A 17,208-nucleotide genomic window follows, 5' to 3' on the forward strand; every position below is an offset into this window, starting at 1 on the left:
TATGATTTGGTCTGAAGCCAAATTGGAAAGAACAGAAAAGTCAAAGGAGGAGGGAGATGGGAAGAGAAAGGAAAAGAACAGCTTGGTAAAAGAGAAAAAAATCATGTAAACTGATGCAAAACCTAGTTTTAGTGTGGACAGGAATATTGCATCCTGCAGCAAGCATGAGGTGGCACCAAAAGAGAAACTGTTCAGTGCAAGAACCTGGTGGTTCCTTACACAGACCTGACTGCCTGGAGAGTACGTGGCAGTACCTATCTGTCTCTGCCTAACTGATCAGAGGCCAGGGAACATTCTGAGCCAGAGATGTAATACAGTCCTTGACAGATATTGGTTTTGATTCTAGGAACTCATCTAAACTCCACATGAACCCAACTTTACCTGTTCACATGGGTGAAATACACAAGGAGATCCACAGATTAAGTACATATTGTCCTAAGAACCAAAGTCTTCTACTTGCTCTGAACCTTTGTCCAATGCTCCTTTATTCCTCATGGAATCACAGAATTGTTGAGGTTAGAACGAAACCCTGGAGCTCATCTGATCCAACCCCCTGCTCAAGCTGGGCCACCTAGAGAGAGTTGCCCAGGATCAGTCCAGATGGCTTTTGAATATGTCCAAGGATGGATACTTCACAACCTCCTTGGGCAACCTGTGCCAGTGCTCAGTCACTTAGACAGTAAAAAGCATTTGCCATTATATTCAGAGGGAACATCCTGAGTTTCAGTTTGTGCCTATGCATTGTCTCATGTTCCGTCACTGGGCAGACACTGAAAAGAGCGTGGCTCCATCTTCTTTGCCCCTTGCTTTCAGGTATTGGCACACACTGATGAGATCCACCACTCCCACTGCCGGCTAAACAGCTCTCTCAGCCTTTCCTCATAGCAGAGATGCTCCACTCCCTTTCTTTAGCGAAGGTCCTCTCCACACCATGTAATTTCATAAGATTTTTACCTCACTCTGTTCTGGGCATCTCTTTTCAGGTTTTCCCAATCCTACTAGATCAGATCTAGTATGGAAGTTCTTATGCAATTTATTAAGGAAGTTTTATTTTGCAGTTATCTATTTGCATATTTATAAGTTAATTTAATGTGTGGTTTTCATTAATATTGGCACGTATCCACAATGAACGCATCCGCTACTAATATGTGCCAACCAAACTTCTCTACACAGCAAACAGTGATCAGAAAAAGACATTAGTAAGGCCAAACCTAATTCATCTCTACATGTGGCTTCCTGCAAAAAGTTTTGCAGTCGGCATCCAAATCTAATTAGAATGTAAGATGAGATAACGAAAGGAGCAGCTCTCTAGTGAGAGCAATGGAATTGCTGCTCCAAATGATAACAAAGAGATGAAATAGCCAATTCCTGTTAACAGGTGCAACTCTGCTGATGCAGCAAAAGTCACAACACACCACAGGATCTGCAGCAGGTTCTTGGCTACAAACTCCCTCCTCAGCGCTGCTTCGCTACTCTCTAAACGAGTAGGTACAGCACTACAAAGACACTTTACCTGCTAACCCTGACAAGATAACTTCGTAGGGTCAGTAAGGCTTCAAAAGCACATGATCTCTGACCTTCTCTACCAAATTCCCAGGACTAAATGACCAGGAAATGACCAGAGCTCAAAATTCATTTTTGAGAAGAAAAGATGTCTTCCCTTCTTGAGGAGCTCACAGTCAAAGAAATTCATCAACAAGGACAGAAAAACTATATTAAATATAGCACAAATAAGCTGAGAAAACAGGGGCAAGCACATTCTTGCAGCTCCCTAGAACACTTAATTTTTTTCCAAAACAAATTGCATTAATTCACACTGAGATTCTCATGATTATATCAATACCAGAAACATTGTTTGGCATTAAATTCCCTATTTTATCATCTAGTTTTCTGGAATGGAATGACTAGAGATCTGGACAGGTTTAAGTTTCCATTGATGCAGTTGAGTACCTGAAAGGGCTGGCTCAAAAATTAAATTATGCCAAACATTTTTTTTATTGGTTTGGTTTGGTTTTGTTTATTGTGGGTTTTTTAAAACTACAGTTTCAAAGACTACTTTTAGTCCAATAAAATAACTTTACTTAAAAAATGTGATAGCATCCAAGGTAGACACCAGTTGAACAACTGAGAGAGAGCCCATCTGTAACGCAGAAGACTCAAATCCCGTGGTTGACTCAGGTGTCCAAAATAGTCACATCAAAAATTTGTATTTTGTAATTGCCTGCTACTCTGCCACAGAATATTCTAGGGAGAGTATATGGAAGAGATAAAAGAAAGCATGATTTCTTCCCTTGGTCTCTCACACAGTTCTCTTGACTTAGAGATCTCCAAGTCCCAAAACCACTAAAATGCTGTGGCATATCATGTCTCCAGCACAACTCCAGCTATTCCATTAGAACACCTAAAGTATGAATAGCTCAATGCTGACAAATAGGTAACAAAAAATAGAAGATATTCCTGCAAATCTGACCCAAAGGCAGTAGACCTGCCTCTTCCTCCAGTGTTACATCAAAAAATAAAGAATGTAAGCCATCAGCTACTGCCACACTATCACGTATTACAGCCACCAGCAGAAATATCCTCCATTAATTCACTGAATCTGCTTTTGAAATCCATTTACGCTTTTATTATTTCTGCCTCACAACATCCTGTAGCACTGAGTTACACAATTTAATTACTTGAGGAATAAAAAAGCACTTCTCTTTATACTTATTCAGAGCAAGGGCTTGAACTTGGATCTTCACACATAAGATTAGAACCAGTCTCTCCCTGGAGAGATTCTCAGTCTCTCCTGTTGGAGCTCTTTTGCAGAGTATAAATAATTCAAGAGTTATGAGGGAGGGAGGAAAAGAAGGATGGCTGGACATATTACCTGAACCATGGAAAATTAAAACAAAACACAGCATATTTTTTCTCTCTCTACATTTTGTATGGAATTCCACCTTTGTCCCAAAAACATTCCCTCAAGAAATCAGGAGCTGATAAACTGCCTTTTCTTCTTGCTTCCCTGTCTCCAGCCAGAAAACAAGATGTATGCAAAAATTCCCATTATTTTTATTAAAATAAAATTAAATATAAACACTAGTACAGTCTGAAGCTCTGTTTTTATTCATTCTCTCCAGTTCAGCAGGAATTCCACCAAGGAATAGGGATGAGCAGATGCAGGGGGAAGCACATTAATAAATCATAAGTGTCATTAAAATTTGTAAACTAATATCTTCTGGGAAGTTTGGCAATTAGTCTCAGAGCTTTCTTGGCAAACAAAAAATTAATAAATCCAAAAAGCCCCCTGTGTGATGACATCCCCGCCCCCCCCCCGAAAGGTCATTGATGAAGCAATTAAGAGACACAACAAATGGACCAGCCAGAAGGCTGGTTCACGAAAGACAAATGAGCTTCATGAAACAAGATGAATAAGACATCTTAATAAGCAAAGGTGGAACATCAATCCACACACCATCCCAAGACACATACAAAGGCATCTAGACTTGCATTTGCTCAGCTATTGCTTTTCACATGATTTTACATCGTGCCCCTTGGTCTCCACCATCTCTGAGGAAACATTAATGCGATTACTCATTAAAGCAAAGAACCATCAGAAAGCAAAGCTGTGAACATTACTATTCCCTTGTTGGAAAATCCTGTGGGACAAAACAGAACTAGGGAAGCATCATGAAGAAAACAAATGAAACTTCTCTCCAGAAGTTAGCAAACAGCAATCTTACAGCAAAACAAAGAATTAAATAATGAAGTCTTATTTTTATTACCACTACTGAGTTTACCTAACTCTAAAACATAGCCCTAAATTTAAGATAAGCCTAATAGTTTTCATTGTTGGTTCCCAAAACAGACATTTAAAACACTTTTAACTCACATAATCGCTTTGTTGCAATGACAGCATCTCCTTCTAGTTTGAACTGTAAAGAATGTATGCTTTGGACACTACCTGGGACTGTCTGGGACATTCAAGGAGAGCTAAGCCTATGGTTCATTCTATTCAGCTCCTTGAATGTTGTTTTTTTTTAAATTACCATGTATCCTCACATTCAGGCACACACAGCCCAAGCAAATCTGAAGAATCCCTTCTATACATTTCCTGATGTCTACAATGAAAGATTTGTTTAGATCACATTATAAAACAAATGCCCCCAATCCTCATTTGGCAGCAGATAGCTCAGGGCCAACATGCACCTACTGTGCATCTCCCAAAGAGTTCAAGTGTGGCTCCCATGCCAAGATGACTTCTATGGCATCTATGACTGAGAGCCAGGCTGTGCTGAGACAGGGTACACTGGGTCACCCACTTTGGGGAAATAACTAATAATCAAGAGTACTGGAGATTAAAAATTGCATTATTCTAGGATGTTGTTGAAGGTGTACCCTAATTGAAACTCGAGATGCTGAGAGTCTTGAGCAACAATTCTCATCTCACACTGTGGTCATCTGCTGCAGTTCCCCATTCCCTTAGTTCTTCAGCAAACTGCACCTAACAGCGCTCAGCCACAAAGATTTTCACAGGTGGTTCCCACAGCCTGAAAAAGCTAGCCATCCTCAAGCTGGGCTATTTATACTTTAACAAAAAGCAACAGCAGAGATGCAAAACTTTTGGGTACCCTGGTTTTCAAATCCAAGAGAGGTCAGGGATGTGCTTGCACACACACCTGGCTCCTTCCCTCCATGCCCTGGTGGCTGACTGCAGATACAAGAAACTCTTCTCCTCCTCAGCATAGAATTTCTGCACTTTGCAATATTATTAAAAAACGCCAAATAAATTGCAATAATGGGAAGCATGACTACTTTGAAAATCAGCTCCATTAATTTTATGCCTGCATACAATCATCCAGAAAATAGCATGTATCGAAGATGCACATTGTCAGCATAAAAGTGGAAAATTATAAATGTAATCAAATTTGACAATACTGCAGGGAGATGTCGGCTGGTCATGGTGGCTCTCTGGAGACTGCATTTCAATACAGCAAACTCCAGAAAAACTACAACGCCTCAGTGGTGACTGAGCAGTCACTTGCCACAAGCAAGAGGTTGTGGCACAAACCAGAAGTTGCCATTCTCAGCAGCACAGTCTAAACAATGTATTGCCACTGGGATAGAAACACTCTTAAGAAAGCCCTGGCTTTGCCATGACCTATTTCAGGTTTAGCTTGTTTCACAGAGAATGATATGGAAATTTGAGTCAGGCTTATTCAATCTCCTGATCCCTGACTTCTTACTCATGGGTCTTAGAGGCTGCTACATTTGGAGCAAGCAGACTAAGCCCCAGTTCCCCAAGGGAAGACCTGGCACTTCACACCGCATTCACCTTTTCACACCTACAGGAGCAGCCCTATCTGAAGCCAGTTCCAGGTGCCACACACCAACCTAGAGCACAGAAATCAGTGTGAGCTGTGAAATTTGCAAAGGCAACAAATGCTAGAGGCACACTGAAACATGCTGAGGGTCTCTGGAGACCGTGGGAGGCTTAAGAGGCAAGGCCATGGGAGGAGAAAGCTTAAAGCCCTTTGGTAATTCAGAGGTGAATGAAAGAGCAATGCACAACATAAAGCAGATTGCAAACAAGCTGAGGAGTTTTACTCCTCTCTGCTCCAATGCAGCTGCTGTATTTTGCAGCTGTCTCTATTAAAAAGCTGAAAAGGTGGTTTTTTCCTAACTCAACATAGAGACTAAGACAACAGCCCAACCTCTTTAGGCATAGCAGCCACAAGCTGCCACAAAAAAAAGCTTAGGGATTTTTGACTCCTGACATGGAAACATAATTTCTTGGTTAATAAACAAGAAAACAAGAAGGAATATATGCAAAAATTTCTTCATCACCATTTTAGCCTCTTAAACAGAAAGAGTCAGTCACAGTTTTGAGTATGGGTTAATGCCTGGGCCAGCATTACGTATCATCAGATAATTTAGCTGGGACCATGACCAGAGGAGGGGAACTCCAGGAGACCCATCGGAGCTGGGTAAAACAGTAGCAGGGACTCAGAGCTGACACATGCAAGTGCTTGCACTTTGGAAGAAAATCTGAACTGCTCCCCACTGCCCAATTAGCTGATGTGTTGCAGTCACGGTTATCACATTGATCATAAACACCGCCCTGCTCACTTGTGCTTCTCCTGTCTGCTGGGTCGCCCGGTTGTCTCCTTGTCTTCATCTGAGATTGAAAGCTCCCTTGAGAGGGAAGCTGTCTTTTTAGCTACTGCAATCCAAATAAATAAAATAAATTAATACATTCTTGCATACTAAAAAAGGCAACAGTGGAAAACTCTTGTTACAGTTATTTTAGCAGAAAGAAATTGTTCAACCCACAGTGGCTGAAACAGCTGAAAACATTTTAAATATTACAATAGCAACTTTAAATACTTGTCAGAATGTCATGTTCACAAAATCCCATCTCAGCAGTGTACAGCTAAAACAGGAGACAGGATGAGAAATAAGGGAGGAAGCATTCTTCCTTTGCTTGTAAAATCTGTGAAATCCATAAGGCCTGCAGAATAAGAAAAGGAGCTCGATACATTCCTTCTGATTATTCCCACTCACAACACAAGAAGGAAACAACTGGACAGCACTAAGATTAACTAATGGACTTGCTGTCTGTGATACAACTTTCAGAACACCCCATATAACCTACTGAACACAACATACACCTGAACCCAAATTTTATTTATCACAATCACAGTTTCTGTGGGCAAATCTGAAACTGTTATAAACACACACATTTGAAGAAATAAGCCATTAGATTGATGTTCCACTCTCTCTTCTTCCTAATAAAATTGGCCTAATATCTTCAACAGAAAAATACTCAACAATACAAAAAAACCCCAAATCAAACCAAAAACACCTCCCCCCCAAAAAACCCAAACCCAACCCTTCAACTTTTGGTTGTTAGTGGTGACTTTTAGATGCCGTACTTCGCATATTCAACCCTCTCCTCCCCTGTTAAACAGATGTCTTTTTGGACTACAACACCTGTGAAGCAGCCTGGCCCCTACTCTTCACAGAGAGAGTTTGTATTTCATGACAGGTCACTCCTGTGTGCTTAGAGTTCATCATGGACAATGAAGTTTCATGCAGGGACTCTGACCTACGGAAGATTTGGGAATTAGAGGTACTCCAACATCTCTTCAAATTAAAACCATGTAAGTTTTCAGATTAAGAGGGAGCATTGCTTTCCTTTTGTTGATGGAGTTGTTATTGGGATGAAAAAGAAATTTACAGAAAGCGTATGTCCATCCCTTAATCCATTTTTTTCTTAAAGCAGGCAGGAGGCAGCTGGATTCTCAAGTACACTTATATATTTTGTTAGGCAGTGAGAATTGATGGAGGGTTTGCATGTCTAAAAGCTTAAATAATTTTTACAGTTATATTTGTTGACCTACAAAAAGCCTTCTCTCCACATGTTCATAAACATCTCACACCATCATAAGTATAATAAAGTAGCAATAAAGTAGCTTCCTTTCATAAGAGGAGAACCATCAGTTCCACTCAACTCAGTGGGAAAAACAAAAATCCAAACTACAGCTGACAGGTATCTCCTGTGACAAGAGATGTGGCATTCACAAGGAGGAGGGCGTGTGCGGGCGTGTGTCTCTTTCTTGAAGCCTTCTGCTTCAAGGCTGGCTGTTTCAATAGAAATAGAGGCTTTTTCTGTGATTGTTTGAGCCCCACAAGCATGAATTTGGGTATTAGAGCAATGTCGGTGTTCCTGCACTCAAATGCTGACTAACATTTCCTCTGTCTAAACTCGTATCAGCCTGATATAGGAGCAGTTTCCAATATAACTTCTAATTCTGTCTTCCTTGGTTGCTCTCTCTCCCTTTTTTAATTACATTCAGGATGTTTTCTTATTGATTTACTTGTCTTTGTATTTAGATGCAGGGATTAGAAATTCCTCTTATATGGCAATTCAGTTTTCCATTCAAAGAAGCCTCTCGTTCTATAACCCAGGGTGAACTGAGAAGGAGCTTTTGATGCATGAGGCAGGTGGAGGCAAGATGGTATTTGGAGACTGCATTGCACTCTGCTCTATCTTAGCATCCTCTGAAGCACTGTCATGTGATTAATTGCTCTCTGCCACAAAAGCCACTCCTCACTTGTGGAAGCAACTGTATTTGCCAAGTGTTCAGAATAGATGTCATATAGCACCACTGCTCAGATGGGCAGGGCTCCTGGTTAGCAGAAGGGATTAGTCATATTTCCAGAAATCAGGAAGAAAAAAAATAAAAAAAATCCTCTCTTGGAAATGTCCAGATCTCCTTCTGATAATTACCTGAAGTTACATTCAGTTCGTGACCCATCAGATCTGGGGTCTCAGAGAGAGCTTTGAGTCTACAAAAAGTAACAGGAAAGCAAACCTATTGGCAGGAGGCTTACATTCACTCGGCAAAAACAAATCCTCCTTTTGAAAATTTCATGGTCTCAAAAATTAAAGGAAAATATTGAAAAGCAGCAATTTAAATAATGCAAAGATTCAGGGGTCTCAATGTGCAAACAGAACAGAAAAGCCTGAGAAAAAGAGTATTTCTCTGGCTTATTTCTTACACTTAGTAACTATTTGCATTTCCACTATGTCCTTTCCAAAAAAAAACCCCACAGCTGCTCCCTAAGATTTCACACTCCCCTGTGAAGTACAACAGCACTTAATCCTGAATTTTCCAAGGGGCAAACTAAGGTTTAGAGTCCAGGAACTCTACCTACTAGCTCTTACCCTGACTTTTCCTCCCAGACCCTGGAAAAGAATCTGGGAGGTTCTGACTTCCCAACATCTCTGAGTTTCCAAGCCCCACAGTGGCCTCTATTTCACTGCAGAAAAGATTCAGAAGTGTTCCAGAACACACTGAAACACTCCCACAAAGCAGTGTGTTTCCTGAGCTGACCAAGCGCTGGATGCTTCCAATTGTACTGATGATAAATTACACTTCCATCACCTGCGAAAACTCCAAAACCATGCAGCTATTACCTTTCTGCAAAGCCCAGGTGATGCTGCAAGCTCAGTATTAGGACTTGATTTGCCTTTTTGTTACATTATTTATGGAGAGCAGATTGGTTGGCAATTACGTTTAAAGCACAGTCACAGTGCCATTTGTACTCACTAGGTAAAGAGGCAAAAGTTTTTAAAGCTTTAATACATTGAAAAGTACCAGGGTAAGTGGAAATGACTGTTCTCTCATATTAGCTGCATGGTTATTTATACTTTTGCAGATTACTGTGGTACAGCGCAATTAGGCTTTTTAAGTACTGTTCAAAATGAGAAGTTTCAAGAGCTCTACTGAGCAATTAACCCTTAAATACATTTACAAGAACAAATCTGCTCCAAACAGGGGCTTTTAAATTAGCTGGGAAGACAGAAGTACAAGACACCATCTGCCAAAAATTTCTGTGCAGCCACACCTGAGCAGTGGCTACAATGCATTGACAGTTCCACCAACTACAGTTTGAGCAGGTTTCACAATAGCTCTAACACACCAACTAAATGTGAAACAAGGCACTTGGTCTCACCAGTCCCTAGCTATTTTTTTCGTTTGTTTGTTTGTTTGGGTTTTGGGTTTGTTTGGGTTTTTTTTTGTCCTGTGGATAAAAATCACCTGGTAACAATTCTGTTCAAGGCATACCCTTTTCACACCACAGGCAGGATGAAACAACTTGGTGATTTCAAATGTCAAGGAACTGACCTATTTATAGGGGTGAGTTTGGGGGCCGAGGGGATTTTAGTTTCTTCTTTATTTAAATGCAGACATATACTTACAAACACACACTCTGTCCAGTAGCATGCTTTCCCAGATTAGGACAGTCCATTGCTCACACCATGGGAACATGGGAGGTACGAGACACCATCCAAGTACCTCCACAGCAGACAGCAGAAAAGTCACCAACATCTCACTATGATATCTCTAGTCCTTTAGCAGCTACTGTGGTTACAGCCCAAGGCAACACAGATTCACTACCAAATGACCATCTCAGGTCACAGAGCTGAGGAACAGCTAAGATTATCTCATGCACTGTGCTGTGCACCTCCTCAGACACTGTTCTAGCAAGCATGTACCATCTGTAGAGCTTGTTCTCATTGTCAGTCTCACAGCGGAGATTCTCAGGAATGAAGAGATTTGCATAAGGGCACTCAGTAGTAAGAATGAAACCAAGTTGTTCTGTGTGCCAGGGAAATGCCACTACATCATGAAACCCTCTTGTTCTTCATTAAAGAAATGTGTTCTTAACCATATATCTCTCTTCTAAAAAGTAACTGCAGTTATCTCAGATTCTCTCCCAACTCCTCCTCTGATGAACTCAGATACACCCCCAATGCCCAGCCCTCCATGTAGCCCCCAGTTTTACAAGAGACACAGTGCAACCCTTCCATGCCAGTTACTATGATTCCTACAGTCCACATACCTCCACAGTGAACTCTCCGTAACACTCCCCAGGTTGAAGTCGTAGAGCTTTGTCAGAATGAGAATCACCTACAGAGGGGAATGGGAGGGAGGGGGAGAAAGGGAAAAGAGAAAAAAAAGTTTTCCTTTAGATTTTGTAAGAGTACACAAGGCATCTGAAATCACCCAAAGGAGAGCTTAGCATTTATCCATTAAAGTTTTGGTATTATAGGATAAAGTCAAGTTTAAAAAATAAAAAAGAAAATCATTAGTTTAATGCATCATGTAACCACTAGCATTTATTTTAATCTCAAAATGTTTTGCATTTGAAATAAAACATGCCAGTAGGAATTACTCAGACTTTGTGAGCTGACCTCTCTGCAACTACAGTTATTCAAAGTCAGGGATGGAATCAGATACGCCCTTGTGAATTCAACAGTTCAATCCAAAAGTAGAGTCAACCTGTCTTGTCTCTCAAAATGCTAACACTAATTCTCTTCCTGCTCCCACAGCAGTGGGACCAACCACCCCTTTCACTTGGGTTTCCCAGCTGAGAGGCTGCTTGGTGAGGAGTTTAAAGCTTTGCAGAAAAATGCTAAAGGATTAATCAATATCACAGCTGCTGCAGCAGTCAGGTACTGTCAGCATAATACCAGAAAAAAAACCTGTTCAAATAGTGAGGGACCTTGGCACATGACTATGCAGTCAGTACCCAACTTAATGGCTTTAGAATAGATGATCCAAGCATTCCTCTCTCTACTGGATTCATTTTCACCATCCCCAATTGCATTTTGTCCCTTTATTTCCCCACGCAGAGACCTTTAGGAGGAGAATAAAAGTCAAGCTGCTTCCAGCAGGGTGTGCAAAGAAACCTGCCAGGCAGTTTTGAGTCAGAATATGCAAGTCCATGTCAGCCTAAACCATGGGGAAATAAGGCTAATATTCATTTTATTGCAACTTAAACCCTGCACACACCTTCCCATACAAAGGGGGAAGAGACAGCTGCAAGCTGCAGCAACCAAGTGTGGGAAGCAGGGCAGCCTTCTCCCAGCTAACATCTGATGAGAGTGACATTTTTAGGATGTTCCCTATATTCCCACGGCACTCGAACAGGACTCCTCCCAAGAGTCTCTAGAAAGCCATGCACCACAGCACAAGCCCTGCACTGCCTGAAATTACACCCTTCTTATTGCTCACAGCTGTGGTAAGGTTTCATAAAGTTAGTTTTCCAATTTCAGAGAATCACATTGATGACAACTGAGTTCAGCGGATCCTGAATCCGTCCCTAGACATAGTAAATAAAATCTCTGTGTCCTGGTCAGATTTCAACAGAGTAATTCTACCTTAAATTGCAACTACAACTAAAGGCAGCATCCATATTCTCCCAGCCCTTTGTGTGTCTCTCCCCAGATGTCCTATGCCTTATATTTTTGAGGATGTCACTTATCTATTATAAACCTTGCAAATCAGCTTTACAGAAGTGGGTTGAATCCTACTCAGCTCCTGGGTATATATTCATAGTAAAAGCATGTTTAGTATGACTTTTCTGGATTTTTGCCCAGGATGACAGACTAACATCCATCTCTGCTTGTTGTTAATGCATGGGAAGCAAATGTGTGAGCATCCCTTTGCAATATCTCACAAAGGGTTTCAGGAAATAGCAGGAGTTGCCTGAGGCAGTAGTAACACAGAATACAGCCACCTACAGCAACCTGTCCATAAAATCACTCACCAAGCAGACCCAGGCCAGGCGACATTCCTGCACCACAACCCCAGGTGACTCCCACTCTGTCCCCACTTGCTTTTGAGACAAGGCACTTCAGATTCAATAAACACAACTCTTGCCCTGGTTTGGGAGTTTGAAAACCGGAGAGGATCTGAGAGTCTGAACACACAACCATCGCAAGGAAAGCTGAGAAGGCACTTTCCCCCCAGACACTGCCTCGTGAGACCTTGGAGAAAACATAACTGCCAAGGAACCATCACAGGGAGTTAAGATGCAAATCAAAGCCTGAAAGGAACTGCTGGTTCCCCAGCTGTTTTCATGGGGTGCATTTCACATGGCAGTTGCAGAAAAAACTTCAAACCCTTTCAAGAGATCTCTCCGAGGTCTCCATATCAGGCTGCCCCAACCGCTCTAACAAACTAAAACCAGGGACATTAGGGACAGATGTGGACAAGTATGAGATTTTCTAAGACATTCCATTGTTTGAATGGTTTAGTAGAAAAAGAAAGGAACAAAGCATATGAAAAAATAGGCATATTTTCAAAAACTGAATTCTGACAGGAGAAAAAAGGAAAAAGGAAAAAAACCCTCATTGATTCAAGCTGACACATTTGATTCCATTTTCTGTTTTAGAGTTGAAGAAGCTCAGCTTGTTTTTGTCAACACTAACAAATAACCCTGTTTTTTCGTTCCAGAGTAATATTGCATTAAAATCTTGGTGGTTTTCATTTTAAAATCTGAATTCAATTGAATTGAAGATTTTGCATTCTATGTACTATTTCAAAACAAAAACATTTTCTTCCCCTGAACTGGGAGAAATCTATAATAGCCATCCCACAGAAAATGCCCACTCTACAACCTAAATGAAGAGGAAACCGTTTTGCTCTGAGGAAAAGAAACACAAGTGAATAAAGTTCCAAATAACTCAGAAGTAACAAAATCTTACACTTATGCATTATTTACTCAAAATAAAGAAAACACCCTTACAATGCCAAATTAAACTGCTTCCGTTCATCAAACCAATCTTCCCGAAATTAATTCCAAGTTAGCTCAATGCTGAACTGCATTTTTCTCTGGGATCATACTGCTCACTTCAGGGAATACAGCTCAGATATGGAATTTCCCCATATCCTATGGTCAGGCTCCACATACCATACCGTGCTTCCCAGGACACCCCAGAGGCAGGTGTCCCTTAGGACACCAAGCAGCTCAGCCAGTTGAGAATGAAAAAAATGGGAAAGACAGTCTGCAGAACAGAATATGGAAATAGGGAGGCTGAATTACAGCTCCCTTAAGGCAATACAATCCCTCTGGAAAATGCAATTTCAAGCTAAGCTTACACAAAACTAAATGACCTGAATAATTTAACAAACTGTTTTGGTTTTGTAGACAGAAGTGGGGATGGAGAAAGGATAATGAGAAAAAATATGAGAAAAAAAAACAAAAAAAATGAGAAAAACCAAATGATGTTCCAGTCTTACAAGAATTTCCTTATGCACTTTATTTTACACACATGCCTCTCCACAGCGTATATGGGGTTTTTTTTCAGAAACTACACTGAACACCTACTGAACACCCTGCTGTAAGGCTTGCACAACAAAAATGCTAAACCCTGTCAGTTGCTTACTTTCAATGGTCTATACTTCAACACAGATTGAGAGCCTCTGGCACTGAGAAATCCTGGCATAAAGCCGTATAGCAAAATGAACCACTAAATCCAGATTTAATACGATGGACCCTCTTCTTCAAAATAAGGCCAGCAAGTATCCAAGACTGTCCCGTTCAGCAGTCTTGAGTCTTGACACAATTTGGCCAGCATGAAAGCAGAAAAAATATAACCAGAAACAATTGCCCACATTGCATTCTGTCTCGAAAACATATCCCTAAAGGGATCCCTATTGTTCAGATGATTACTAGGAATCTCCAAGCCCATAAATCACAAAAGTACTCAGAAGCTCTTCAGAGTATTTGGTGGCGTAACAATCTTCCATGCCTATAAAATTTTACTATGAAGGAAAATTACTTTAGTTCATTAAACTCATCTCCACATCTTGCCAATTCTTAACTGGCAAAGTGCTTTGCTTATACCCCACAGTGGAATATATAATGCCTGTTTCCCACAAATTAGAGTGCAAAGGCACTGCAGTTCCTTCAGCAGGTTGACATTGAACTTCAGAACAACCAAAAAGTGCCACACCAAAGGCAGTCATGTTCCTGTATCAAGGGACAGTCAGAGAAGGAGAGGAAAGAGCACAGCAGCTAGAGAAAGTAGGTGATCATTTCAGACAGACATCTGAAAGGCCAGCTCCAATTCACTTCATGAGATTCATCTCTTCTCTAAGTGATCCTGCTATATTAGCACAGAGATTAACACAGCTCATCAGTAGCCCCATGCACACGTTTACCAAGTGTAATTAATAATGAGTAAAGGGACAAGCACTGGTCAGCACACAGCACAACACAAAGAGGGCAGACAGGTTTACATGGGAAAAACAAGAGCTCTCCATTCACTTGCTCTGGCTTGGTGGAATCTTCATTTCCTTCCCACAGACATATTTCCATGATGCTTGCAACCTTTTCTGCCCTCCACACCAGCCACAGGAAGCTTGTTTGCAATTTCCATCTGCCACTTCCCAATCCACATGAGAGCAACAGCACCCAACAAGTAAGTTTCAAACATGAGCAACCACAGGATACTGGGAACCAGTGTCAGTAAATTGCTCACAGCCAAAGGCAAATTGGCTTAAAATGCTCCGGGACTTAAAAGCCAGCACTGACCTATGAAGGTCCCTAGTGTTTCCTTCTTTTGGATTTTTTTTTGTTTGGTTTTTTTTTTTTTTTGGTGGTGATGGGTGGTTTTTAAGGCATGAAGTTATTAATGAAAGGTGAACTGTTTTTCAAGAACATGGAAGTATTCATGATGATGAATCTGCTAAGTCACTCTTTCATATAATCTCTACACTCAAAGCTAATTCTGTCAAAAACCACCAATACCAGCCTAATTTTCCCCACATAAACACTCAAAAGATGGGGAAAGGGCCATTTACATGCTCAACATACATTTGTGCTTAAGTGTGTCGTGGGTTGACCCCAGCCAGCAACTAAGCACAGACCTAGACTCTTGGTCTCTCCCAACCCCAGGGGGCTGGGGGAGAGAACTAGAAAAGCATAAGTGAGAAAAACTTGTAATTCTAGACAAAGACAGTTTCATTAGTCAAGGAAAGAGAAGAAAATATAAATAAACGAACTAACGATGCAAAGGCGGTGCCCCCCACACCCCCAGTAGATCAATGCAAAGTCAGTCTTGGAACACTTGGAACACAGCTATTGCTGCTGAGGATGATATTGTATGGGACACAACACCTCTCTGGCCTACTCCTAAGGCAGGCAGAGTGACAAAGAGAAAACCTGACACTGTGAAAATCTGATCAACTAAACCTAAAACACCAATGTTTCATCAACACTGGTTTAACCAAAAATTCAAAGCATAGCATGACAAAGGCTTTTCTGAAGAAAAAATTAACTCCATTCCAGCACAAGTATTTTCCTAGATTAAGGTACAGTGATTCTGTACAACAATCACTACATAATCCTGGTCCCACCAAAATCAATCCACATAAATACACCTTCAAAAATATTTGCGTGCATGTGTGTGATCACACTGTACAATGTCACTATCCTCATTTCCCCTGGAGGTCTAACTGCAGTTGCCAATACCCAAGAGTGCCACCTCCAGTTGTGAGAAGCATATAGAATTATTACACAGCTCCCAGGTGAGGAATTTAAATTGCAGAGGTGTTAACAGATTCTACAGGCATCACCACTATGAAACAAGGCAAGTAACGTCATCTTTATTTTACTGATGAGGAACCAGAGGCAGAGAGAGATTAAGTGAAAGATTAAGTGTTTCTCTACATGGAAACACTCAGAAAGAAGAATCCAAATCAATTTTTAAGATTTTGGTTCAATTCACTTTGCAAATACATATGAAAAATCAAATTAAAGACCACTTTATTCTGAAAAAGAGTGTCCATCTAGGAATTTAACATAGTTGAAATAATCCAATTCAGCACATTTAGATATTTTAAGCTAAGAAGCATCACCTGGAAGATAAAGCACCAATCCAAGTTCACCCAAAGTAACAGAATGATTAGCTAAAAGAGGAACACATACACCTTAAATACCAATCTACCTTCTTTTCCACTGCCTGGTGAACATAGCTGAAGAAAACTTATCTCTTATTGTTACCACGAGTTAACAAATAGCACATCCTAAGACCCAAGAAGAAAACAACAGAGGTACTAACAAAAAACACAGGCCAAATCCTGCCCCTGGAAATCAGAGCAACACTTGTATAAGAGTAAAGTGATGCCAATTTAAGCTGCAGCAAAGAACTTTTCCTTTTTTTTTCTTTTTTCTTTTTTTTTTAATCTCTAGAGAGATAAAAATGATCCGTGGGTGGCTTCAGGCAGTGCAGGCAAAAGAACCCTCTGAAATTGAGAGAGACAAGTCCCAAGATCACACACAAAAGCAAAACATGTTCCAGTGAACTTGTGATATCCAAACAGCTGAGACTGTCAAATTTGTCCTCAAAACAAGAACCACTAACTAAAAGGAAGATATTCTACTTTAATCCTCCTTTGCCTGTGTTGCTTATCATTTTTCAGTATGAAAACTGCCACGGTATGCTCTTTTGGTCTCCTGTCCTCCTCCCTTTCAATATAAATCAGGCAGCAGAATAGGCTGGAGAGAGAGCAGGAGAAGTCTTCTCCTGGATTCCCCTCGGGGCAGCTGGAGACAGATCACATTATCTTCACAGAAGTGCATTCCAGATGTAAGCAGCAGTTTGAAATTCCCATTTACAGGGCTTGCACTGAATGAACAGAATCTTAGGGTGTAAAAAAAACCCAGAAAACCAAAACCATTACAGTGCTTTGCAAAAAGAACCAGACTGGGAAAGGCCAACTCTCTCCTCCTCTGCCATTACTAGCAAAAGCAGAGCAGGAATTTTTTGTATTGTTTCTCTGCTTTGGTGATTCAAGGGCAAGCCCAGCCTGTCAGACAAACAGCACCCGTTGGCATCAACACTGAGACACCTCTTCCAGTGTC

The 17,208-nt window shown here is 40.9% G+C and overlaps 1 protein-coding gene across 1 annotated transcript in view; it reads right to left on the bottom strand.

Moving 5' to 3' along the window:
- Positions 1-17,208, bottom strand: part of LOC116790376 (VPS10 domain-containing receptor SorCS3-like) — a 291,392-nt gene that overhangs the window by 191,328 nt on the left and 82,856 nt on the right. The window contains exon 2 of the mRNA XM_032695261.1: positions 10,396-10,463. Coding sequence (XP_032551152.1) covers positions 10,396-10,463 — 68 coding nt within the window. The remainder of the gene's footprint in view (positions 1-10,395; positions 10,464-17,208) is intronic.

This window comes from Chiroxiphia lanceolata, chromosome 8, assembly GCF_009829145.1.
Source record: "Chiroxiphia lanceolata isolate bChiLan1 chromosome 8, bChiLan1.pri, whole genome shotgun sequence".
Classification (NCBI taxonomy): domain Eukaryota; kingdom Metazoa; phylum Chordata; class Aves; order Passeriformes; family Pipridae; genus Chiroxiphia; species Chiroxiphia lanceolata.